This window comes from Rattus rattus, chromosome 11 (genome assembly GCF_011064425.1).
Source record: "Rattus rattus isolate New Zealand chromosome 11, Rrattus_CSIRO_v1, whole genome shotgun sequence".
Taxonomy (NCBI): domain Eukaryota; kingdom Metazoa; phylum Chordata; class Mammalia; order Rodentia; family Muridae; genus Rattus; species Rattus rattus.
This window is the reverse complement of record NC_046164.1, coordinates 54,636,468-54,661,620: the sequence shown is the minus strand read 5'-3', so window position 1 is coordinate 54,661,620 and position 25,153 is coordinate 54,636,468. Positions and strand designations below refer to the sequence as shown.

Here is a 25,153-nt window from a genome sequence, read left to right as displayed (position 1 = left end):
ATGGCATGTTTTGTAGCTTCTTGGATAGCCTGCTCAGCCATGCCTACTCACATTTACCATAAACTATGGAATGTTTTCATCCGGGGCAAAAGTTCCTCCAAGCCTCAGGTTACCAACTACCTCCTTAGACATCCTCTAAACCTCTTAAACTGGAACAACCATGCCAAACCAAACTCTCTAGGTACACACCAGGAGGCCAAGAGGGGCACTGGAGCTTCTGGAACTGGAAATACAAACTGGTGAGAGATACCTTGTAGGTGCATGGAATTGAACTCAGTTCCTACTGAGCTTTATGTCCTTAGTCTCTCTCCAGTCTTCTTTCTTCAATCCTCCGATGCTAAACTTCCAACTTTCTTTATGGATAGTGAAATAGTTCTCAACTTACATCCCCATGCCAATGTTTGCTCGTTCTAATTTGTCCTTTTCTCATAGGTGGAATGGCATAATTTTCAACAAATCAAGAGGGTTCAGTCAAGTCAGTTATCCTCTAAATTAAATGTATTCATTACCCCAAGTATGTTTGAAAAGACATCTAATTCAATAACAGGCGCTATTAGGTAGTCCCTGAGAAATCCCAACTTCTCTGCATGCACTTTCCCCCTACAACTCTTTGTTTCCTTGACTTGAGTTTTTATGATGAATTTCTACAGGGCCCCAGTTACACTGTGTTCCTTCCATCTCAAAGTCTTTGCACGTGGTGTTCCACTGTAACTTGGAATATATTCCCAAATTGGACCCCAAGCTTCTCACATAGACTTTCTAGAATTACATTAAGTTCTACAGCTGTTTTATTTGAGACTGAGACTTCAGGTGACATGCTATTAGCTGATCTCATGAAATCTGTGTTTCCTGTGCAGTCCTCTATACAATTAAACTTAAATCATAATAGTTTATTTATTGCTCAATGTCTCTCTCCCTTGTACAATGAAGATATTATGAAACTAGAGGCTATATCTTTCCTTTGCTCCTCTTTATGTTAAGAATAAAAGAGAATCTCAATAAATATTTGATATAAGATGAATTAAAATCAATTAATAATTTACTTTATCTTTTATATGTACAATTATTTTGCTGGCATATATGTTTATACACCACATGTCTACATGTGTGCCTGATACCCATGGAATTCAGAAGTAGGCATTGAATTCTCTGGAACTGGAGTTGTAATGGTTTTGAGCTACCAAACTAACAGTGTATCCTCTTCAAGAGCAAACAAATAGTGCTCTTAGTTGCTAAGCACTTTCTTCAGGCCCAGTTAATACTTTTTAGCACTAATCCTTGCCAGAGAGGGCTTTACGCTCTGAGACATTTCAGCACAAGATTGGTGCTATATGAGTATGGTCCTCTATTAAGGGGAAAGCCCTGCCTAGGCAGCTCGGCTGAGTTAGTTACCAAATGGAACAGATTGGAGGGTGAGAAGTAGCCAATAGATGCATGTTTTAGGCTATTATACAAGCTGACTCATTTTCAAAGGAACTCTGGAAGTCAGAGGGGAGACTGCACTCAAATAGTTGGTATACATCATTCCTGTGACCATGCCTATCAAGCCTACTAACTGGCTCAATGAAGTAAAGCAAGCAGACACATGATTCATTTCCATGTAGATTGTATGTCACAGCTGAAGGCTAACACTGCATTCCCAGAGCATCCAGCACAGTTGGATGGTCAGTAGTTAGAAATGGCTGGCGAGGCTCAAGCCTGAGCAGTGCTTCACACGCATTATCAAGGGAATCATAACACGGCATTCTGTTCTATTTACTCATCCAGTTTCAGCCCAGCAGCCAAATGTGATGGGACTGTTATCTAAACTTAAACTTCCTGGCGCCGGCTTGCATGTTGTTATGCTTTTTTTTTTTTTAATGACCCTTTTAGGAAAGTTACTACTGTGTAAAGAAAGGAGAGGGAACTGCAGAAGAGAAAGAAAGAAATTGAACCACAGCACAGAAATCGCTCAGCTACCGTTATGGGAATACACTCAGCCTATGTGTTCAAGGAAATGGGAACTTACAGCTAAAATCGATCATATGTGCAGACATATTGGGACAGTTTCTGAATTGCGCCTTTATGCAAAGCTGTATGCAACCGTGATCGTCACAAAAAGACATAACCCAGAGGACCTTTTCTAGGACCGAGAGATTCTGCCCCGAAGGAAGATAGAGCTCGAAAGAGTTGCCCCTCCATCGCTCAAATTGTGTTTTTAAACTACCAGCTCTTTTAACAAAACACAAGGATGGGCCATGCCCTGCTACCTTACAAAGAGCAGAAGATTGAAGACGAGCTGGAATGCTCTAAAAAGTATTGAAGTCCTTTGTTTCCCACATGCTAAACATGAAAATAGAAGAAAGAGACCTTAAGGTCTAAACCTTAAGGCAAAGACAAAAACATCTATCCATGATTGGCCAAGATTTCCAGCAAAGAATTAGACTTTGAACATGCTGAAGTTGAATTAGAAGGATGAATTGAGTTGCTATCTTTTAAAAAATAACATTTGCATCCAATTTTTCAAGACATTAATTTCTAAACAGGAGATGAAAGGAGAAGAAATCAAAATGCTTAATAACATTTCTGACTTCTTAAGGGCTGGAAGGAACTCAGAACCTTTGGAAAAAGCTGGTTGAAAAATTATTTTCTGACTAGTTTTCACTATTGAGGAGGACAGAACATTTATCAAATAACTTTTAGCTTCAATTTTCACAAAGGCTAGTTTGCTGATGGGGTGGGTAATAAAACTGAAGATTTATGTTGCATTAACCGCTGTAGTAAATCCTCGTTACACTAAAACACGGGAGATAAATAAAGAAAATAAAGTCTGACGGTATTAACTGACTTTGTATTACTAAAATCTCTATCAGGAAGAGTAGAACTTGCTGGTTAGCTGAGGAAATCAAGCAAGGGTTGTTCCTCCTGAAATAATAAGTGGATCTCAGTAAGAGGGGTTTGACGGAGGGGAGATGGGAAGCAGCCAGGACTTGACATTTGCTAAGTCCCATGTAGGCCGGGTAACATGTTAGATGCTTTCGAATAGGTTATCTCAGGAAAATGGCCTGTATTCCTAGACACCAGTGTGTCTAATCCAATTTCAGTTTTGGTTCCCAGTACTTTCATTTGTACATTTATAATTTGGAGTAGCATAAAATTTGTTAATTTTTCTTTCTCTACAAAGAGAACTCCATTTAAACTTTCAAAACAAAAGATTTTTGTTTTCAATTCCAGAGTCGTTGCAAAATGACTTCAGCACTAGCCACATGCTACTTCTGGGGTGAGGCCCATGCTCAGCATGTAAAGTTCCTGTGTTCCACACTCGGCACTGCCACCAACACACACCACACACAACACACACATGCACGCATGTGCACATACATGCACACACACAAACACACACACAAACTCACACATGCACACACACAATATTATGAATATTATGCATGAGTGAACAGTCTAGTTAAATATTTTATTTTTTTAAAAACGGTAACATAGTTGACAGCAAGCTAGATATCTAGCTGGTCAGAAAGAAAGATTAACTGAAAATGACCAAAAAAAAAATATTGTCCTTGTTATCAATGTTGAGTGGTACACTTAGGTAGTGGAGAAACAATTTACTAAATCTTTCCTACTAAAGTGTACTTGGGGGACAGAAACAAAAATTTAGCATTAAGGTTTCAAAAACTACTTCTAGGCAAATATTATATAGAATCTTCCAGGCTAGAATGTAAGGCTACCCTGAGTTAATACAGTAGTTAACAATCAAATAAAAATGGAGATGCAACCAAATTTATAGACTGATGAAAGTATCTGTTAAAAGCTCGACTTGAGGAGCTGGAGAGATGGCTCAGTGGTTAAGAGCACTGACTGCTCTTCCAGAGGTCCTGAGTTCAATTCCCAGCAACCACATGGTGGCTCACAACCATCTGTAATGGGATCTGATGCCCTCTTGGCGTGTCTGAAAACAGTTACAGTGTACTCATATAAATAAAATAAGTTAAAAAAAAAAAAGCTCGACTTGAATATAATTAGAATCTAAAAGGTGCCCTATTCAATGCAAATATTTTGATATGTGACTACACCTGCCAAAATTTGACTATACTGAGGCACTGATTTCCTTGTTTCCTTGTGTGCTTCCCTTCCCCTCTGTGTACTTAATATCAGATCTAACATTTAAGCTTATCAAAACTCACACTACAGGAATGATGCTGTAATCAATCCTCTAACATCGCTTTCTCTTACAAAACTAAAAGATTTCCAAATACCAAACTTAAAGTCATGAAATAATATATATTTCCCTCTAATGAAAATTTCTTGAAAAGGCTAAATACTCCAAAACCATGACAAGAGGCTTCTGTAGGAAACTGGTCTCTTTTCTCTAAGAAGAATAACCGACATAGCTACATTTGGAGAGAGACATTCATAACCATCAGTTAGGATCTGTGACTTGTGGATCCTTGGCTGTATAGTGACCAATAGGGGAGAGCTCGGTGAGAGGCTAGCCATTTCTCCGCATCTTGGCTTGGTTTTAAGCACTGAGCCATATCAGAATGTCTAGATTTGTTCTTTAAATTAGCATCCCATTATCATGTTTTCTGGCAGACACTGTACAGACTGCAAATGGAATTGGACTTGGATTTCAACAAGAAATTAAAACAGTGACAGTTCAGACACTAAGCACTAATCTCTGGTGTTCATAGCTCCAGTGTAATGTGAATTATTTTAAACTGAGGGGACAGAGAAAGGCAGGGAGTCATTTGGTTTTTTGAGGTGCTTTGAATGGAAGTCACAGGAAAGCAGACACCAATTCAATGGTAATATTCAATCATGATGGAGAATTCTGTATTTGCAGGTTCTAATTGTTAGTGTCTCCTTAACTTTATGAAGATTTGCTCAACCTGGGTTCTATTAAGATTTTGATGCTCCAATTCATGATGAACTTGTAGACCCCCTGGACCACTTTCCTTAAAAAATTAAACGTAAAGGCAATGCAACCCACAAGACAACACTGAATGCTTATTCTGTAAAATACCAATGACCACATTTTAAGATGTCTTAAGTTTTGCTTTGGAACTTCGGAATTGCTGGTCCCCTGGGTACATGATTGCTCTGGTCAGTAGATCGTGAAGCATTGCGTCCTAGACATCACAAACTCAAGCGGCTATCCATCCCACTACTTTTAAGGGTACTCAAACACTGAGTGGAAGTCACCTATCTACTTAACTTAGAAGGCCTACCTCGGCTTCCACAGCTACTTCCTGAATAGAAGCAAATGAGTTAGTAATCACTGTAGGCAAGCTGTGCTCAAGCCTATAAAAGTAGTTTTATTTTTAAATGCATCATGGCACATGAAAGAAAACCTTTAGGATGGGGAAAAGCAAATCAATTACAAAAATCTTCCTGTGGTTAAAGTCATTACACAGCTCCACTGTGTTTTCAAAACAGTTCAAAATCTTTAGCAGGAGTTACAAGACTCCAAAACTTCCTGCCACTGAGACCTATTGGCTGATTTCTCGTCCATCCGATCCCAGTGTTACAGTTAGAGCACTAAAGTTTCTCAGTATAATGAACTATTTTCCAGAAATACTTCCTAGGCATATCCTCAACCTTGACTAGCAATGTACAGTAAAAGCATGTAAGTAATCTAAAGATTTCTAAGAGCCACAGTGACATACAAAGAAATAGAAAATAGTAGTAATAAAACATACTATTGATCTCAAAATAGCTAAAATATCATATGACTCATGATTGATGCAAAAGCACTTGGAACTTTCCCACTGTTTTTTGTACTAAGTTTTCAAAATCCATTCACATACTCCAACTTAATTCTATGTAATTTATTTAGGATGCCATCTTGGACATAGAAATTGTTAAAAAAAAAAAACCAAACAAAAAAAAAAAACCTTTGCCTTCCCCACCTTTAAATTTTTGATGACTTTCAACTTTGCCATGTTTGTTCTTCCTCACCCGCAAATCTGGATGACCACTTCGAACCATGTCCCTTACATGAACCTTGTGTCATGCCACTAATCACATTGTATTTCCAGCTTCTCCATCTTTATCTCTCAGCTGATTTTAAGCTCTTTAGATTTGGGTACCAGGTCTTACCTAAATTTACAGCTCAAGCACCTGGAGTCACTTGTCACAAGATTCTAAGACTTCATGTGTGTTCAACAGAAATAGCATATACCTTTCCAAGTGGGGATTTACAAATCACTGTGTTATTTACAAATCACTCTTTCTCTTCCCTAGGCTTTTATTCAAATGCCTTTTCAAATCTAAATAAATAGTAATGCCAAAAATCTTACCAGTACCTAGTACTTAATGCATAATGCTTTCATATGGCCAAATTGACATTTGGATTACTTCAAGTCCTCATTCAAAGGGTAGTGATAAAAACTGTCTTGGTCAAAGAATTAAATCAACATTTGAGAGACAAAATTATAATATGATTTTAGAGACAGTTAAGACAGCAAAAGCTGTCTATCTCCCCATCGTTATTCTAATTAGGCTTCTAGATTTAAATTATTTTGGTAGGCATAAAATAAATACATGTCATTTATCTACATATTTTTCATTAAAACTTTCATCTGGCTTTGATTAGAACTGCATGGCATTTTGCCCAAATGAGCAAATACCCCATATTTAAGGGAAAAAAGGTCAAGAACTTTATATGATATGAATTTACAGACAGTAAATGCATGAATTGGCAAACACCATCAATTCATGGTCTCTCAATGTAGTTCTCTTTTGTAATGAGTAACTGCAATGTTCCCTGTGAAGGCTTTGTAAACTGTACAGAATTCCTAATGTGAGTTATGATAATTGTTGGATAAGGCATTCATTAAATACAGTGGTATTAGTAAAGTGGAAGTTTTTATCTTCATTAGTCTTCCTATGTGAGAACTAATGACACTCTGGCAAATCTTAGCATCACAGCTTATTTGAAAGTCGAGAAAAAAAAATGAGATAAAGTGTTATAATTTTCAGAATGCCTTTGATTTGGTCCTTGGTAGATCTGGAATTAAATGGCAACACACACCCAGAACTTCAACCTAACCATTTAATTATTTCTTGCTTCTGCTGCTTTCGATGCTTATGATTAACAAACCTCTCATTTGACCTTTCTTCTCTAGTTGGTGACTATCAGCTAAGACTTGATTTGACACCTTCAGTGATGTGTTTTATACAATGAATTTACCTTTTTTATATATTACTGTTTTTCTTAATATTACAGGGACTCAGCTCTAATGGCTAGAACTTATTTCTTTAAAGCTTGGTTAGCTTATATGCAAAACATGTCAAATGCTGCCTGGCACGGCAGTGGCGGTGACTTGGAGCAGCTAGCTCAGACAGGCAGCAGGTGCAATGAACCAAAACAGTGCCATATCTCATCGATTAGCCACAGCTCCCAGGAGCACTATGTTGGGAAAGACCCTAAGGCTCTGTGGGACCTTAGAGGGGCAGAGTTATGGGATTGATTAAGAATGTCTGCCATGGGCATGTGCTGGATTTTGACCATCTGAATGCCACAGTTTTTTGCCACCCACAGTCTATGATGGTTAGTAGTAGCAAGAGAAATCTGGATCCAGATTGCATATTAACAGCTAGTGAAGGACAGTGTTGGACTTTAGGGAACAAATACGCTCAACATACCTGTATCTTCACTCATAAGCATCAATCGGCATTGCTCACGAGGCAGATGACTATATCAACCCACCCTCCAGTCAGATGCTGGCCATCTGATTTTCTTAGCTAGACTTCCTCTAGGACTACACATGAGATGTGAAATCTCCTGATGCTTTGCTCAAAGAAAGAAGCAAGCATCAGGAAGCAGCTCAGAAAACACATGTTTTCCAACTCCTATCCAACCAAAGAAAACTTTTCTGTCTCCATTTTTCAGAATAAAACTTGGGAAAGCAAAACAACTTCATAACTCAACTATAATGAGAAATAGTAGTACTGACACAACATTTTCATTTTCAAATAAGAGGGTCATAAGACTATCATATTTTTAAAGCCAAAAAGTCGAATATTTTCCATGTGAAGAAAACAGAAACTTTTAATTATTTTTAATCTAAAAAAAAAAATTCACAGAGGAAAAGAAAAGAAAACACATTTGCTCCATGCTGCTTACAATTGCTTTCTGCTTCTGCCTCTCTCTCTGCTTGGCCCTTTCAGACTCTCGCTTCTCATACTCTCTGCGGTATTCGTCCCTCTTCAGCCTTTCGTGCTCATTGGCTTCATAGCTGTCATACCTGGGAAATACAACTTCATCATTAATTCAACCCTCTCCATTTGCATGAATAAATACGTCAGCATTTGGGAAGGGGAGAAAACGAGTTTGGGGTAACGTCTTGCCTGGTAAAGGGGGGATGGGGAACAGAAGGAAAGGGGCAGACCTCATTACCTGGGCCTACGGCTGTAGGGTGACCTTGAACGTGATCTCACATACAAGGGAGAATTGCGATGTGTGCGGTGTCTGTAGTGGCTTGATTCATAGTAGTAACAGGATCTGGGAGAGAGGAGAATCAAAAGGACATTTGCAACCGCCTCTTAATGCAAGTTTACCGGGATCACTGAGCATCATTGGATCGCCTTTTCCTTCCTAGCAAGATCTTCAATGACAACCTGCGGTCAGCTAGTCAGCCTGGAGACCAAGAAGTGAGCAACTCCTTCTACATGTCTATTACAGATGTTACCATGGTCAAGGGAAGGCTGTCAGATTTATCGGTTCACTGGTCTCAACTTTCTGGGAACAGGGTCGCTTTTCAGACAGTGGAAAAGTTACACAAGCAAGTTTCTTACAAATGACTCTCTGTGTCCTGACTGGCCAAGGTAGAGTCCTCAGAGCTGAGTATGTGAGAGAAGATGGAGGGGAGAGGGATGTACAACCCTCGGTTTGTTACTGAAGCAGTTCCAGAAGAGCAACCCTGAGGTTGGATATTTCTACTGTTTCTGGGGAAAGACTTTAGAACTGGGAGGGGTTTGACAGCCTTACCTTGAAGAGGATCTACTGCCTGGGGACCTTGATCTTGACCTGGAATATGGTGATCGGGAACACGACCTGTGTCGAGAAAAGGATCTCGAACGAGAGCGCATCCTTTGGGGTCTTTGAGAAAATAAGGATTTCGGTGGTGACACTGAATCTCGACACGGAGAGTTAAAGGAAGAGCAAGAAGGCGACACATCGAACAATGAATAGGACTGCGTGCCATCCCAAGGGTAGCTCAGTTTATCATTTTCATCTTCACTGTCATCAAATAGGCCATCCATGGCTAGTCCTGAATTTATAAACACAGGTAGTTTAGAGAATTGTTCATTACTGAAGTCGCCATCCCGTAGTTCACTGGTCTTGTCTACTTTGTCGTCAAAAACAGCTTGACTGGGATGACCGAAGTGCTTGTTCAGCTCAGCTCGGATTTCCTGGTCTTGGAGCTGTTTTCTGGTGCTGCAAGGAGAGACCTGCTTGCTGGCCTCCAAAGTCTCTCTCAGGTAGCACTGGCCTGAATCTGTGGAAGAACAGATGTGCCCCTGCCAGTCACAGGAGGCATCTTTGAAGTCTAGTTGTCTAGAGTCTTGGAGCTCCTGTGATATGTTAATGAGTATATCCGTTTTGGAATTGACTGACTGACAGTAGTCATGATCACCAAACAGCCGTAGACTGGGCCGTTTAGTCTTCCTTTCCTCGTGTCCTCGGCTGAGCACTGAGGACTTGCTGAGTTGCGCGTATAACTCAGATTGCTCCGGCCCTTTCTTGGTGGAGTGGCTGCCTTGGGTACCAGAACACTCACTGTACCGGGCCCTCTTTGTTGGTGGTGGCACCACGGTCTTGCAAGAGGGCTTCAGCTTTGGCGAAGCCTTGAAAGGGTTATCTTGGTTGGCTTTATGAGGAGGAGTCGTGGGAGGAGTTAGGCCTATGACAAAAGAGAAACAAAGAGAAATGTAGAAGAAGAAAAAGAGAGAGAACAGAGATGGATAATGTTCTTCAAGGATGAACACATTTCCTAACTTTTCTACGATTTCAGACCATAGTTAAAACCGAGTGAAGAAAAAGGAAACTAAATCCATGACAACTCCTGAAAAATGGACTCTTTTCCTAGGCCTCTGTCACCCAGCAAAGATGGATAGACAAAGGCAGGCGGCTGTGAAGGCTGTGATTTTTTGTAGATCAAACATCTAGGCTAACAAATCCTGCTGCCTAGAAAACAGGAATGTGTCACTCCCAGTTGCTTCGGAAGCAGGCGTCACCAACACTGGCATATTTAAGGCTGTTGCTGGGGTCACTTAAAGCGATTCGATGTGTTGGAACTTGAAAATCATGAAACAACCTTGGTGGCATTTGTCTGCAAAGAATGAGTGATGCAGGAAAAAAAAATGTGGTCAAGACTCTTTAAACAATCAAGACTGTATCCATGGGGCAATATTGAAAATAATAATAAAAAATAATGACAGCAAATTTTATTCACGGTGAAAATTATAGACATAGACATCTTTGAAATAAGTTCAGCAAAATAGCATGGCCCAGATGAACACAGGGAAACAGAGCCCCTCCACAACTTGAAAGCAATGAGTCTTTGTCTCCACAGTTCATTAACTTAGTAAACCATGGCTAATGTAGGTATAATACATTCTTGTAAGCATAACTAATACATTCTGTCTAAAATATGGTTCTGCAACAGAAAGCTAAGTGCAAAGTGGCTCTAAATATCATGGTGCCAGGGGACCATTTTATTTAGAGCACATTGTCACTGAGGGTGATGAGATAGAAGGACTGAAACGAATCCAAGTTTCAGCAGCTAATTACATAAGGAACAAATAAAGGAAGACTGGGGTGCCTATGGGTTGGTGCCTTGTCTGCCTTACTACAGAAAATTCTAAAGGGTAGGATATTCTGAGACACGGTAGTTACCTCTAAGACTCACCCATGAATAACCTCTATTCATCCCATCCTGCCCAGAAAGAACCGCTGTGGAGATCCACTGTCCAAGGAACTTTGAAGAAGGACAGGCTACAGTTTAAATGGCTTTATTCTGACAAGGAAACATTTTAGTTTACAATAGATTTTTATACTTAGGAGGATGGGTGAAGGCTATTCAGAAAAAAAAAAAAAGGCTTCAAACAGGTTAACAAGCCTGGGGTGAGACTCAAGGCAACTGTTCATTTCAAGAGGGAAAAAAATTCCTACCTTGCTAGGAAAAAATAAATAAATATGTCAAGAACCAAGTAGGTCACCAAGAGCCACATGAAATTTTGTTATAAAATATAAATTTTGTTCTTGTTCTACTTGATGATAAGGATGTGGAAGAAATTAACATTTTCTCTTTAAAAAGGTTTCGTGCCAATCTTTGGCAAGTTTTAGCTTCTTGAGCTAATTATTCCAATGGAGAAAGGCAGAGAACTTTCAGGAAGACAAGACAGGCATGGATGTTCTTCCTTTGGGCACACCTGAGTTGTACAGGAGCTGGCTTTGTCCATCTGCCCACTCTTTGCCTCAGCAGAGAAATAGGTAACATTTGTCAGCGTGAAACGTCTGTGCAGTTGAGGTAAATGTTCTTTTTGTGCCCTTCTCCATTTCACAGGACTTGTTTCCAGACTAAGCTGTTCCTTTTTTTGTTTGTTTGTTTGTTTATACTCTGCATTGTTCTGTTCTTGTGTTGAGATTTCTACCACAGGTTATCTTTGGTGAGCAAGGCAACACATTATAAAGCATTCATGCTCAAAAGAGACGATGTCAGTTTTTGAACACTCCCCATTGGAGCCAGAGATGCTCACCAACTGTCGATGCGGGACTGGGGAGATGACTCAGCTGTATAGTTCCTACCGCAAACATAAAGACTCTCCCCCTCCCCTTACTGTACTCAGCAGCCAGGTAGAAAGTCTGCTGTGCCATAATGGAATCTAGGTGTTGGTTGTCAGAGTCAAATTCATGAAGCTCATTGCCTAGAAAGCTTCACCAAAATCCACGAGATCAGGTTCAGGGAGAGACTTTGTCTCAAAATCAATCAATCAATCAATCAAGGCCAAGAGTGACTGAGTAAAGCCATCTGATTCTAAAACTCTGGCTTCCACATGCACCTACTTCAATGTGCACTACACATGCACATGTCAACACTAACAACTCCACACATCTCTCTCTCTCTCTCTCTCTCTCTCTCTCTCTCTCTCTCTCTCACACACACACACACACACACACACACACACACACACACACACAGATACACACATACACACATGTACACACTAACAATGAGTAAGCTGAATAAGTGCCAGTCAAACAGAAAGAAAGAAAGAAAGAGAGAGGGAGGGAGGAAGGGAGGGAAGGGAGGGGAGGGGAGGGAAGGGAAGAAAGGAAGAAAGAAGGAAAGAAGAAAAAGTGACCCTTGACACCCCGCAGTGAGTGAATGCTATTCAATACCCAGCAACCACCTGTATAAATCTCTTTTATGCTCATTCGGTTTAGTGTAAGGTTTACTTTTCTAATGACTCCTGTTGGTGTTACTCACGTCCTGTGTCCTGTGTATTTCTGAATCTCTTTGTCTTTCGTTGTTCCTGTTTTTAACAAGAAGCATGTCACGCATGTCACTTTTCTCCACAGGGGTCGTGAGTACTTTGTAGGATGCTGTGTGGACGTAATCGTCTTACAGGTTATTTTGCTCATTTTCTTTTTTTTTTTTCAGTTTCTCTCAGAGTACTTAGCCTCACATGTCAGTGGCCTAAGAGTCACTTAGGAGGCTGGTTACACATTTTTAATGAGAAGTTTCCCAGACCACATAGTGAGAACCAAGGTCTTTGAACATCTGGCTAGCACGTGGCCTTTACTCCAAATATCTGTGTTTTGACTGACAGTCCAGATGTATAAAAAGAAACCCTGAACTTCAGAAATGCCAAATTAGGCCACTATAAAAGAGAGACTAGGTCTAAAAATACCTTGTCTATCTAGGGATTTTAAATATAGAAATTCTTTTACTCTTGAACATCTGAAACCCTTGTCCCAGTATCTAAGCTAATTATTGTTTAAATAAATGGTTTTCCAATTGTTCTTGACTGTCCTGATCCTGTGATTGTACTTTATTTCTGTTAAAGACTAAGCTTTTTCATGGTCTCCCCAGAGGAGAACCTCTTGCCACTGAATAGACATCCATAGGGCACCTACTATGTGCTGGATGCTACATGAGTTGCTGGTACTTTAAAGACTCTACCCCCAGGGACATCACAGTTCCTTTTAATAATGAGGTCATTTTTCCAATTTTGAAATAATTATGTTTTTTGTTGAAGATATGCTTAAAATGGACGGAAATACTCTGGGGAAAAGCAACTGTGTTCGGGGGGTGGACCCCAGGGCTGCGGAATTCTGCTCACATCACCTGCTACATCAAATTCTACTTGCCCATCAGACCAAAACAGTTCACTTTGGTGCATGGGAGAGTGGGGGAAAGATCTCAGATAAGTTGCTATTTTCTTTATATTCTTTACCAAACCCCCATAATCAGAGACATGAGATTGAGAAATCTCATGGATGACAGACTTTGTATCACTCAGTGCTTAATTGAAAATCTATTTCCAGATAGAATGGGGACCTAAGGCAAACTAAAGCAAAACAAAAGCACAAAGAACATTTCTTTTTTCTTTTAGTGTTGTGTCAAACTTTTAAGCATCGCTGATGGGACAGGTTACCCCTCTTGGCCCTGGAATCAGCTATATTTCTCTAACCTGACTTGCTCTGCCCAGTTTCTTCCCCTGTGGTTCGGGGGAGGTCAACATTCAATTCCTTAATGCTCAATTCCTTTCTCATCTTTCCACTAATGGCTGGACTCTCAATTTCATGCCACAAGCCTAAATCAACAGCGCTAATGCCTCCCATAACCTCTGGCTCCTTCCCTGCGTGTTGATTTTTCTGGGGAATGTGTACATTTTAGTGTTGACAGTACAAGGTATATTCCATGCTCTCTCTTGAACTTAGCAGGTTTTGACAGATTTATGTGAGGACAGATGGCCATTACAGGCTGAAGGCTGACAAGAGGCAGTTCAGAGCATTGTTAAGACACTTGCACAAACTCTCAGCAGTACAGCTCCGTGCAGAATGTAATTCAGACTATAGCTTTTTTATTGCTGCCTATTTTCTTTTGTCAAAAGAGCCTGCTGTGCGGAGCAACAAATGGCTGCTATTACCCAGAATGTAATGGGTGTCAGACAAATCACGTAACACAAACAATCAAGAGTATGTAGGTCATATTTCAACAGAGCACAACCTTAGCAATATTTATGATTACTGCATTGAAATGTGCTCTATAATAAACAAGTACCTCTACATCACTCACACTCCCTCACACTTCTGCACAGCCGATCTGGGAGAAGTGGCACACACTCTACAAGTCATCGTTTTAAACAGCCCTTTTATTTAAAGAAAAAAGTCAGAGACAAGTTTTGTTTAGATTTGTTTTGTTTTGTTTTTCATTATGTGTCACGAAGTGATTTTCTTAAGAAGCTCTCTTTGGAGTGCGTTTGTTTCATTGGACGACTCCAATAAATACTGAAGCCTCTGAACTGTTTTTTGAGCACTAATAGCCACCTATATTTTTGCAGGACCTTATTCTCTCTCTCTCTCTCTCTCTCTCTCTCTCTCTCTCTCTCTCTCTCTTTCTCTCTCTCTCCTCTCTTCTCCCTCTCCGTGTTTGTGTATCTGTGTGTACAGTTTATAATTTGTCTCAGAATCTTCTGCGAACTCTGAAGTTTTCTTCCAAGTTAATTTAGCAGGATTTTGCTTTGTCCGTATGACAATTTAGGGTCCGAAGGAAAAATAGTGAGGGGTTCAGTTAGCTTAGAAGCTGACCAAGGAGGAAAGGTAGGTCAAAGACAAGCAGGCCTTGTCTTTCTCCTGTACCTAAGAGCTTCAGAACTTGGGGAGCATGTCAAGAAAGCGTAGAGATGGCTGATACAGTGGGACAGTAGCTACTGTTACAATAGGTGCTAAATTATTTGGCTGATCCTGGTTCCTACGATGTCCTCTGCCCTTTGCACTGTTCCCAAGAGTAATTCATGCAACACAAAACTCCATCCACTAAAGTGTTAACACTTGGCACAGTAAGGACTCCTTTGCATTGTCCTGGTTCTGTCTGCCTGGCATCCATCCACACTGGCGAGGAATTCCCAGCCTGATGTCATGAATTGTTTTGCATATCATGCCTAATCATTAGGAAGTATATTGACTTAGCAGACAATCAAGACTTTCCTACAAAATGCACCAAATGCCACAATTTTCACTTGTAGAATTCCAAGTGGAAGTTATTATTGATTGTTAATTACTGTCCCACAGATGTGGTGCTGGGAACCTGGAATTGTTGTTATCTACTACTAAAGCCCAAAGTTGATGTGTGGTTGGAAGTTCCTTTGTTATCTTTGGCTAAAATAGGCAATGGGATGCTATCATTTCCAGAAAAGAAAACAGAAGAAAAAAGCATAAGCATTACGGACTCCTGGCTGAGATGAATGAGGCTGAAAATAGAAGAGAAAGGATAGCATTCCTGACAGGCAAGAGTTGCCAAACTCTACACTGGGCTCCAGAGAAAATTTGCTGGGTCTCCCTTCCATGGATTCTTCCTAAATAGGAATGGATTAAATACCCTTCCAATGTCAGTTTCTACTTTCCTTTTTAGATGTTACATTTATTGTTATTTATTGTTATTATTGTTGTTGATGATGCTGTAATTAACTTATGTATGTGTGTGGTAGCACATGGCTTTGTGCATATAAGAACATGTGAATGTGCATCAATAGGTGTGTGTGTGTGTGTGTGTCTGTGTGTGTGTGTGTGTCTGTGTGTGTGTGTATGCTTCCTATTATGCGGGTCAGAGAACAAGCCACAGAAGTTGGTTTGTTCCCTCTACCATGGGCAACAATTCAGATTGTCAAGCTTAGCAACAAGTGAATTAACCATTGATCCATCTCAGTGGTTCACTTCCCAATTTTCTAAAGCTGTTTTTGTCTTTTCCTGGAAAGGTACTGGCTGCTGTTTAAAGTTTACGTTTGTCTCTTTTTCTCAAAGCACATCAAATGCAGAAGAAATACCTACCAGAAGGACAAGCTGCATGGACTAACCAATGTTTCTTTTAGAAAAATAAAGACTACTCTCTTAAATGAGAAATTTAAAATAGGAGAAATTAGAAATTAATTGGTTCATATGTACTTGTTTTAATCACAAGTTCACTAAAGTACACTTTGAATGATTAGTTATTTCAACCAAGGGAAAATACTGAGTTAAAAATAAATGACATCATAAAATGCAGATGGAGGGCCCAGCCTCAAATAGGACATCTACAACAGGACTGCTGGATCTCCCATCCATGGATTTTTCCTACATAGGAATGGATTATAAACCCTTCCAAAGTCAGTTTGTACATTCCTTTTTTTAAAAAAAATTACATTTACTGTTATTATTGTTGTCTTATTGTTGTTATTAATTTATGTATGTGTGTGATAGCACATGGATGTGTGCATATGGGATCATCACAGAAGAAGGGGCACAAAGATTATAAGAACCCGAAGACCAGGATGACTTTTTCGGGGTAGTATCATCCAGATATGGCATGAATGAACCCACAAACTCAAAACAATATGGTTGTCTGCACAAGACCTGAATAGATTACACCAGTCACCATGGACAGTGGAGTTTCACAAGGTGCTATCTATAAAATCAGGCAGTGGATAGCTGCTGAGGGAAGTTGATGCAGTTGTTTTGTTTCTTCTTCTTCTTCTTCTTCTTCTTCTTCTTCTTCTTCTTCTTCTTCTTCTTCTTCTTCTTCTTCTTCTTCTTCTTCTTCTTCTTCTTCTTCCTCTTCCTCTCCCTCTCCCTCTCCCTCTCCCTCTCCCTCTCCTTCTCCCTCTCCTTCTTCTTTATTTTTCAAAGATGAGACCTGAACCCTAAGTGGTTACCTCTAAATAATAAACACTAATTGCACTGTGCGTGTGTGCTATGTGTATCTGTGCCTGTACGTGTGTGTGTGTGTGTGTGTGTGTGTGTGTGTGTGTGTACGTATAATATATGACAAAAAACAATTATAGAAAAAGAGGAAAATAATTTGAGATGGGTGGTTTTGGGAGGAGTTGAGATGGAAATAATGCAAATACATTGTACTCATTTATGAAATCCTCAGACAAATAATATAATAACAAACCAAATTAACTGCACATCCACCCCACTTAAAACAACGTACCCAAAGATATGTGATCGGAAGGAAATATGCGAAGAACCCAGTGGTCCAAGAGTGAAAAGACAGCTTATTATTTTGTTCTGTTCATCAGTTATAAAACAGCTCCATTGCTTTCCCAATGCTTATAGTGGTAACCAAAACATGTATGCATATACATAAAATTGGGGACCAATTACTTTGGTTCCTAAGAAAGTTCCTTCCTGTCTTGTGTTTCAAACCATCACCTTGTTAGGCTGACATTGCCTTGCCATTTCCAGTTCAGATATAAAATCCTGTTGGTAGTGTCTGAAAATCTCCATATGCAATAGATTTAAATGCCTTCTGCCACAAGAACATTCTCCTTTCTCTCATCTTGCTTTACTAACAACAGCTATTTTGAAATCAAATTAGTTTTTACACCTGTAAAAGAGAAGAGTTTTTCTTATCATCCACAATGAGCTAGCTTAGGACAATCACAAGGAAGTCAGAGCAGCTGGTAATACCTAATAAAACAAACTCCCTATCTCATCCCTCCTGCCTCCCAAAGATGCTACAGATGGGGCACCCACATTATTCTGGAGGTCTTAGAATTCTGTTGAGTCTTTACATTTCCACTTAAGTGTTTGAGGAAATTCGCTAAAAATTGTTTTTAGAGTAAAGTAAAGAAGTCACTAGGAGGGTGCACCCAGCAGTTTCATTACCTTCTCTGTCTCAACCAAACAGAATAAGCATGTAGATCAAAGATCAACATATCAACTGCACGGATGATGTTTCCACTCCATTCACCCCCTGCTGCACCTGTGGCAGACATCACTAATTGATCATGACATTCCCACTGAGTACAAATTTGGCCTTAGAAATCTTTCCCAACACAGTGCTTCTGGCAGCCAATACCAATCAATGGCACTTGGCAAGGGGAAAGAAAACTATTTAACATAACAGATGCCAAGTACTATCTTTAAAATTCAGAAAAGAAATCCACAGACAGAGCTGCTTTGAACTCAGAGTTCATCAGGAAGCTGCTGTCAACATGTAGCTGTTTCCTAGACAATGGAATGGGCAGAGAGTCAAAAAGATATTATGCTTCAACTGCCAGTAAAGAATCACTAGAATTGGTGGCTGCAGAATCTGAAAGTCCTGGTGCTTATACCTCCATTTTCTAAATCCTACACCTGTACCAAAAGCAGTATTTATCCAATGTTTACTAGAGTAGGAGGGGCTGAGTGTGCTCCACGAAGCAAAACAGGAAACACCACATGTGAAATTACCAAAGTGGCCACAGCAGAGAGAGCAGCAATGCTAGAGACAGACAAGACTTGAAAACTTGAGAAGCAAGTTGAGGTGAGCTCACTAGCGATGCATATGAACACTACACTGGCTGGCATACTCAGTCTCAGCTAATACGCACAAAGACTCAGTCACTGATTTGAACTTGAGTTTGTCTAACATCAAAGCCAGGCTTTGCATAGCTTCACTAAGATATGCTGCCTTTTTAACTCTAATAATGTGCTTTAATTTTTATCTCTACTGTTTAAAAAGTGTTTAAACTCAAGTTGAATTACCTGCAGTTGCCATTATTATTGTAGGGCACACATGGTTAAGTACTATAAATATTGTATTTCTACTTGTAATTTGTTACATGGAGTCCGAACGTAGTCTCATTTAGTAGTTAGGACACAATCTTAAAACTGCAGAATAACTAAGGACACAGAACAGTCATGGCAACCGAGAGGTAGAAAGGAAGAGGTGTGGGCTTCTTCTTTAAGCTCTTGCTGGTTTCATCAATGATAAACTTACGTTGTCATCTGGCCATCCCTTTGGCTCTGCCTCCTTGCTTCTCTCCCTCCATCCTCTTCCAAACAACATTGTAAATATTCCCCTTCTTTAAGACTCACCAAGTTAACTGAGTCTACTCAAAGTTTCCTTCCCATGGATCACTATGCTGTTCACTAGAGTAATGGAGCTGCTGTGGTACTCATTCCTACCCCTGTCAGCCTTCAGCGATCTAAATCTTCTGTGCAAACACTTCCTTGAACTGGGAAGAGATGTCACAGGAGTTCTCTAATGACTCCTTGTCTCTTCTGTGGTTCCTAATGCCCAATGTTTGCCATTAAGCAGTACATTCTAGAGAAGATTACGAAGTGGTAATGATGGGCATCTCTCACTGAATAGGATTCTGTCCATACCACAAATAGTGAATGCTGCTGTAAAATTCTTCCTTCCACCCAATCCCCTCCTTTATACTAAGGACAAGACTTTATTCCCCACACCTTCCAGCTCTTTCGTGTGTCTTCTCATCTCAGTACTCTCTATTACGTAATGTAATCTTGCCTCACCTAACTTCCCTACATAGTTGCTGACATCTTGCGTAGCAAAATAAGAACACCCTTTAGGTGCATCTTCTTTAAAGATGCCAAAATATTATGTATAGATCAGCCGTTTTCCTTTTGTGCCACTTATCATGAACACTCTTTTCTCAATCATCTATTAAAAGACATCTCAAACTTTATAACAGTTACTTAACACTTCCTATGGCCCAATCCTGTTCTCAGCACTAGACCTGGAATTATTTCTGTGCTTCAGACCGATTGTATCCTCACCAAGACTTCACATATTGCCAAGAATGAACAGAGAGGAAAAACAACCCTGGGAAATAGGTTTCCATTGTACCAAATAATCTTTAAAGTACAAAGGATGAAGGATTTTAATTAATAATATGAAAGGGAAATCCCTGACATAGAAATAAATGTACTATATACAAGCATGTCTAGAGTTCATAAAATAATTTCTATCTGCATTTCCAGAGAGTGGACTAAAATCTAAAACTTGTAAGTAAATTATTTAAAACTAAAAATTCCCCAAGTTTGGGGAGAGCGACTTGATGGTACGGTGCTTGCCTAGTAAGTTCAAGGATTTTCCTTCCTTGCAAATGCCACAGAAATAAAAAATAGGCATTGGAGAGATGACTCAGTGATTAAGGACAGAAGACTTGGGCTCTGTTCCTAGTACCCCACCTCATGGCTCATAATTGATTGTAACTCCAGTCCCAGAGAACCAATTCTCTCTTCTAGCCTGTGCTAGCATTGCATGAATATACTGCACAGGCATACATGTAAACAAAACATCCATCAAATAAAAATACAGAAATAAATAAAATCTAAAACAAACCCACATAAATAAATAAAAGAAGAAAACAAAATAAGTGTTTTATAATATAATAGCTTTAATGGAATAAACACAAGTTCCGTGATGTGTTCATATTTATAAATTAGAAAGACACCTTTGCATGAAGACATTCAATATCGACCTGGATGTAATGATGCATGGATGTCCCCTTGGCACTAGTGGGGCTATAAATAGAAATATCATTTTGCAAATCAATGTAGCAATGCATGTATCAGACTGTCCTCAGATATTTAAGTGCTTACTTTTGGCATTAACTCCTATTAAAAATCTATTTTGAGAAAAACAGATTTAAAAATTTATGGATAAAGATTTCCTCACACTGCTATTTCAAAATAGTCACATTATAAAGCAACCTAAATATGTAAAATTACACATTTGAGGGAAAAATTCTATTTACCTACTCAAATTAATATTATACATTACTGCTATATCCTGATAATAGACTTTAAGGCATTACAAAAACCAGCTTATATTAGGTGAAAACTTAGGCTTTAAAATTATATAAGGATTCACTGCCATACATAATGATAAGAAACACATGCATATATCTGTAGGAAACAAAGCTGTGGCTATTTTAATTTGAGAATGATGAAGAATTACTCGTTTGGCTTATATCTGTGACATTTCTAACTATTTTACTCATAATAAATATTTATTTAATGGAAAATCAGGCATTAGTACATAACTAGGGAATCTCTATTACCCTTTCAGGAATAGAGAGACTAACTCATAAGTTCTGGACACTTGGAGTTAACAGATCCCTTTCAGCAGGAATTGTATACAATTGTGTATCTTCTCAAACCTGCTACTATCTGTCAGCCCAGTGACTGGCATTAGGTAAGATGATAAAGTTTTATATAAATGAATGGTATGCAAATATAAAATTTGTTCCTATTGAAAGACACAATTAATGTAAATTTCTAAAACAGATACTATCAAATGTGTGTGTTATTTCATAGAACTCACAATGCACAAAAATTCTCCCCAAAATTTCACTCAGACTATTATTCCTCAAAAAATCATGAAGTGGAGAACTTTATGATATCACTAGTGTGATTCATGTAAGAAAATTTAATGAATTTCTGGTCAGCACACTGACACTCAATGCCACACTTTCTGTCTCCTAACAAAATTGTGATCTTTGAACAGATAGTCACATGTGTCAAGCAAAAGTAAAATGAAGAATTGTGTTTCAACTTTTCCAACAAACTCACTGATTATTTGTCTTTGCTGGTAAAATAAGGTCTCTCATGCAGATATGTGCATGCCAATGATTTTGCTATTGATATATGTAAGTTATAATTAACTTAAGAGATCGAGAAAACAGCCTGAGAGATGGCTCATCAGCTACAAGCATGTATTGCTTCTCCAGAAGACCTGAGATCCATTCCCAGCACCCAGTTCTGGTAGTTCACAACCACCTGTACCCCCCTGTTCTAATAGGATCTATTCTCTCTTCTGTACACCTTGGGCACTGCAGTCATGTGCACAAATCCACACTCATACGCACATAAGAGTATTTTCAAAAACTAAAAATAAAATGTTATAAAAGGAAACAAAGTTGTGTATATGCTTACAAGTGAATGCACGCATGAATGTGTGTGTGTAAGCCTGTTTGTATATGTGTGTGTATGTGCAATCTGCATACATACACTGTTTCTATGCCATGAAATTAACTACTCTATTGCCTGACCAAACCATGCAATCATGCAGTAGACCTTTGATAAGAAGGTAATTTAGCCAACTCAAGGTGTGAAATTAAACTTAGCAACAATGACCGTGGTGCGTGTAGGCACCACAGTTCTGGTTGAAAGCATCTTGTCTAACTTACTCTTCCGTAATCCTTATCAGCAATGGCCAGAGCCAAGAACTGTCTGGGTTAGACATCCTAAGACTCACTCTCTGGTGGATGTTAAGAGCCTGAACCTAAAGCACCATGTGCAGCCAACTCAGAAGTTGTATAGGAATCTTTAGATAGTCCAAGAGTTTGTCTTAACTCCTTTGACTTCATGTGACATGAGGACTAGACAGAAAAGTTCAAAGGTCTCAAAGGGTGTCAAAGGATGAAGACAAAAGTTCTTGCTGGAAAATCTAAAAGAACATTGTAGCTTGCTGAAAGGGCATATTTTCAATTTTCTCCTTTGCTGGAAAAATAAAAATACGATATACATCTGTATATCATATGTATACATATATACATATATATATGCATATATATGTAGCTGGATAGATGATATACAGATGTATATGATAGCATTATGCTGCTCCATGTGGCAAACAGTGAGAAAATCTTATACATAAAGTACTGATAATAAATCTGAATCCAAACAGTGCCTCTGTTTTCTGCCTTGGTGTCCTTTTACACATTATTTAATATCACTAACTCTTATTTTCTCATCTCAAAATTGAAAACAAAACAAAACCTACCCCTATCCTCATGAGGTCACTGTCAAATGGACTTAAACAGTTTGGAAGTCAAGCACACTTACTGGGTGGGAAATTAAAGATGTTAATTAAGTTCAAAATACATTGCATAAAATTCTCAAAGAATTTATAAAAGATATTGTTAGTTCAAATAATCAGAAATTGGAAAAAAGTTCAGTGTTCCTCCTCCTAATGTCTGGCTGTCTTAACCTAGAGTAGAGTTCTTTGAGACTTTGTGACAAAACTGTGTATGAGGAAGTCTGGGCTCCTTATAGTAAGTAAATGCTATCTCTTTAAAACGTTTTTCAATTCAAGGTTTCTTTTGTTTCTGGTTTTGAAGTAAGCAACTGAAGACATGGGCAGGTATCTTCTTATCCAGTTCCACTTGTATTCTCTTTCGGTTGCTCCTTCCTAAAACACAGTCTAGCATTGAATATGTACTTCACAGAGAGACATTCTGACTGAAATAAAAGCTTACCTGCAGTTCCAGAGAGTTCCACACTTAAGGTTCGCTCAATAGTCTTGTTCTCAAATGGGGAACCCTTGGGGTCACTGGAAGATATGGCACATTTATAAAAACAAACTGAAATGGAGTTGCTGTAGCCAAATGTGTTATAACCCCCTTCCCTTTCTGAAAATGCTTGCATTTCTTAATACTTACTTTGGTGACTCTGGGGTCAGAGGAAGAGATAAAGTTGTTGGTTTGGCTAAAGGAAAAAAGAGGAAACTAATTATAAATATTTAATTTATATTATTTATTTATTTATATTATTAATATAATTATAAAATATTGAGTCTTTTACTGATTGACTTTCTGCTATGCTTAAATAGAAAACAACCAGGCAACTGGAAGAATAAACTAAGGAAACCCCCGAATGTTGGCTGAAAGTCAGACTACAGTCCGTTATTCTAAAAACAAAACAACAACAACATTTGAATCAGTGCAACAGCATGAGAAAACACACACAAACACAGAATTCTCCAACAAATGCACCATCTTGTTAAGGACACAAATTTTGCATCACACCATGAAGGAGAAATATTGTTTTCTGTTTTTAATTTGGAATCAGTACACGGTTTGTTTAGACAAGGAAACAGCAGACTAACTACAAGGTGACAGATCGTTATGAATATTCAGTTGATTTCACTCCTAAAATGTATAGTTTTATATCTAGCTCTGAGAATAGGAAATGTCTATGAGATGACTAAGGCCCAAGCAATAACCATCCTAGTCACTGAAAATTAGTTGGGCGATGATGACAAATTGTGGCCATTGACCCAGATGGCTTAAATGGAGTTTGCATCCCCAATCTGATAGACAATGGCAGACATAATAGTTGTGAGTCAAATGATCAATAGATATTTTTTTAAAGCTTACTATTCCATTCCCTCCTTGAGTATCACCCTCCTTGAGTGTCACCCTATCTCACTCCTTTTGGTGTCTTTTCTCAACAAGAAATGCATGAGTAAGAACCTTCCCATTGTAATATGTTAACGGCTGCTCCATGTCAATCCTGTACTTTGACTGGGAAGAATATAGATGATGAGAAATATATTATGCATATATATGCTTATCTATGGAGATGTATGCATGTAAGCTTTTGTCCTTTTTTTCCTGTTAACTACTTTCAGAAAGTCAAGAGGTAGTTAAGTGTAATGAGGATCACGGAGTTGAAACAAAAAGGGTCCCTAGAATAGTTTCTTACTTTATGGTTGAATACTCTGAGACACAAAGATGCTAAATGATGCCTACAGGACCATAAAACTGATTCTTGCCAGATTTAGGCACTAGGATACTTCCTTCCTCCTATTATCAAAAGGAATTAAATTCAATGCACTTGAAAGTAAGTTAATCAACCCTAGTAATTAAGGTCCTTTGAAATGTAAAAATATTATTTATGTCCAAATTAGTCTGGAATAAGGTACTTTATGTGGAAAAATAGTATTTACATATTTAATTTGTGGATTAGGACTTAGTTTTTAAACAATTGAATAGTAAGTATATCATCTATCTGATGTGCATCCAGAAATATGAAGCTCACGCTGTCTTCTACAAATTAGGTACATTGATTAATTGGCTTTTACATATATACAGATAGCTGAGCTGATTGTGCATTAATTTTTGAGTATGCCTAATTTAATCAGCCTTTCAAAAAGAATGAATTTATGAACAAATTTTACTCGCTTTTATGGTATTTCTCTAATAGCCAGGATAATTTACACAGGTTCTATAGAAAATGCTATTCAATAAGGAAGAGCAAACCTGTAAATCACACAATAAGTGTACATTGAAAAGCAGAAATAGGGATGTTGAAAAAGCACGCTAAGATAAGTGCTCATATAAATGTTTCAAAAATCCAGATAGATAGGTA

At 38.7% G+C, this 25,153-nt stretch overlaps 1 protein-coding gene across 6 annotated transcripts in view; it reads right to left on the bottom strand.

Annotated features, from left to right (window-relative positions):
- The window catches only part of Ppargc1a (PPARG coactivator 1 alpha), a 648,614-nt gene that overhangs the window by 7,469 nt on the left and 615,992 nt on the right, over positions 1-25,153 (bottom strand). For all 6 annotated transcript variants that reach the window (XM_032916066.1, XM_032916069.1, XM_032916065.1 and 3 more), the window contains 5 exons: positions 23,443-23,488; positions 23,260-23,333; positions 8,984-9,899; positions 8,393-8,497; positions 8,120-8,240 (listed from right to left, as the gene is read on the bottom strand). In XM_032916066.1, the coding sequence (XP_032771957.1) occupies positions 8,120-8,240; positions 8,393-8,497; positions 8,984-9,899; positions 23,260-23,333; positions 23,443-23,488 (1,262 nt within the window). The remainder of the gene's footprint in view (positions 1-8,119; positions 8,241-8,392; positions 8,498-8,983; positions 9,900-23,259; positions 23,334-23,442; positions 23,489-25,153) is intronic.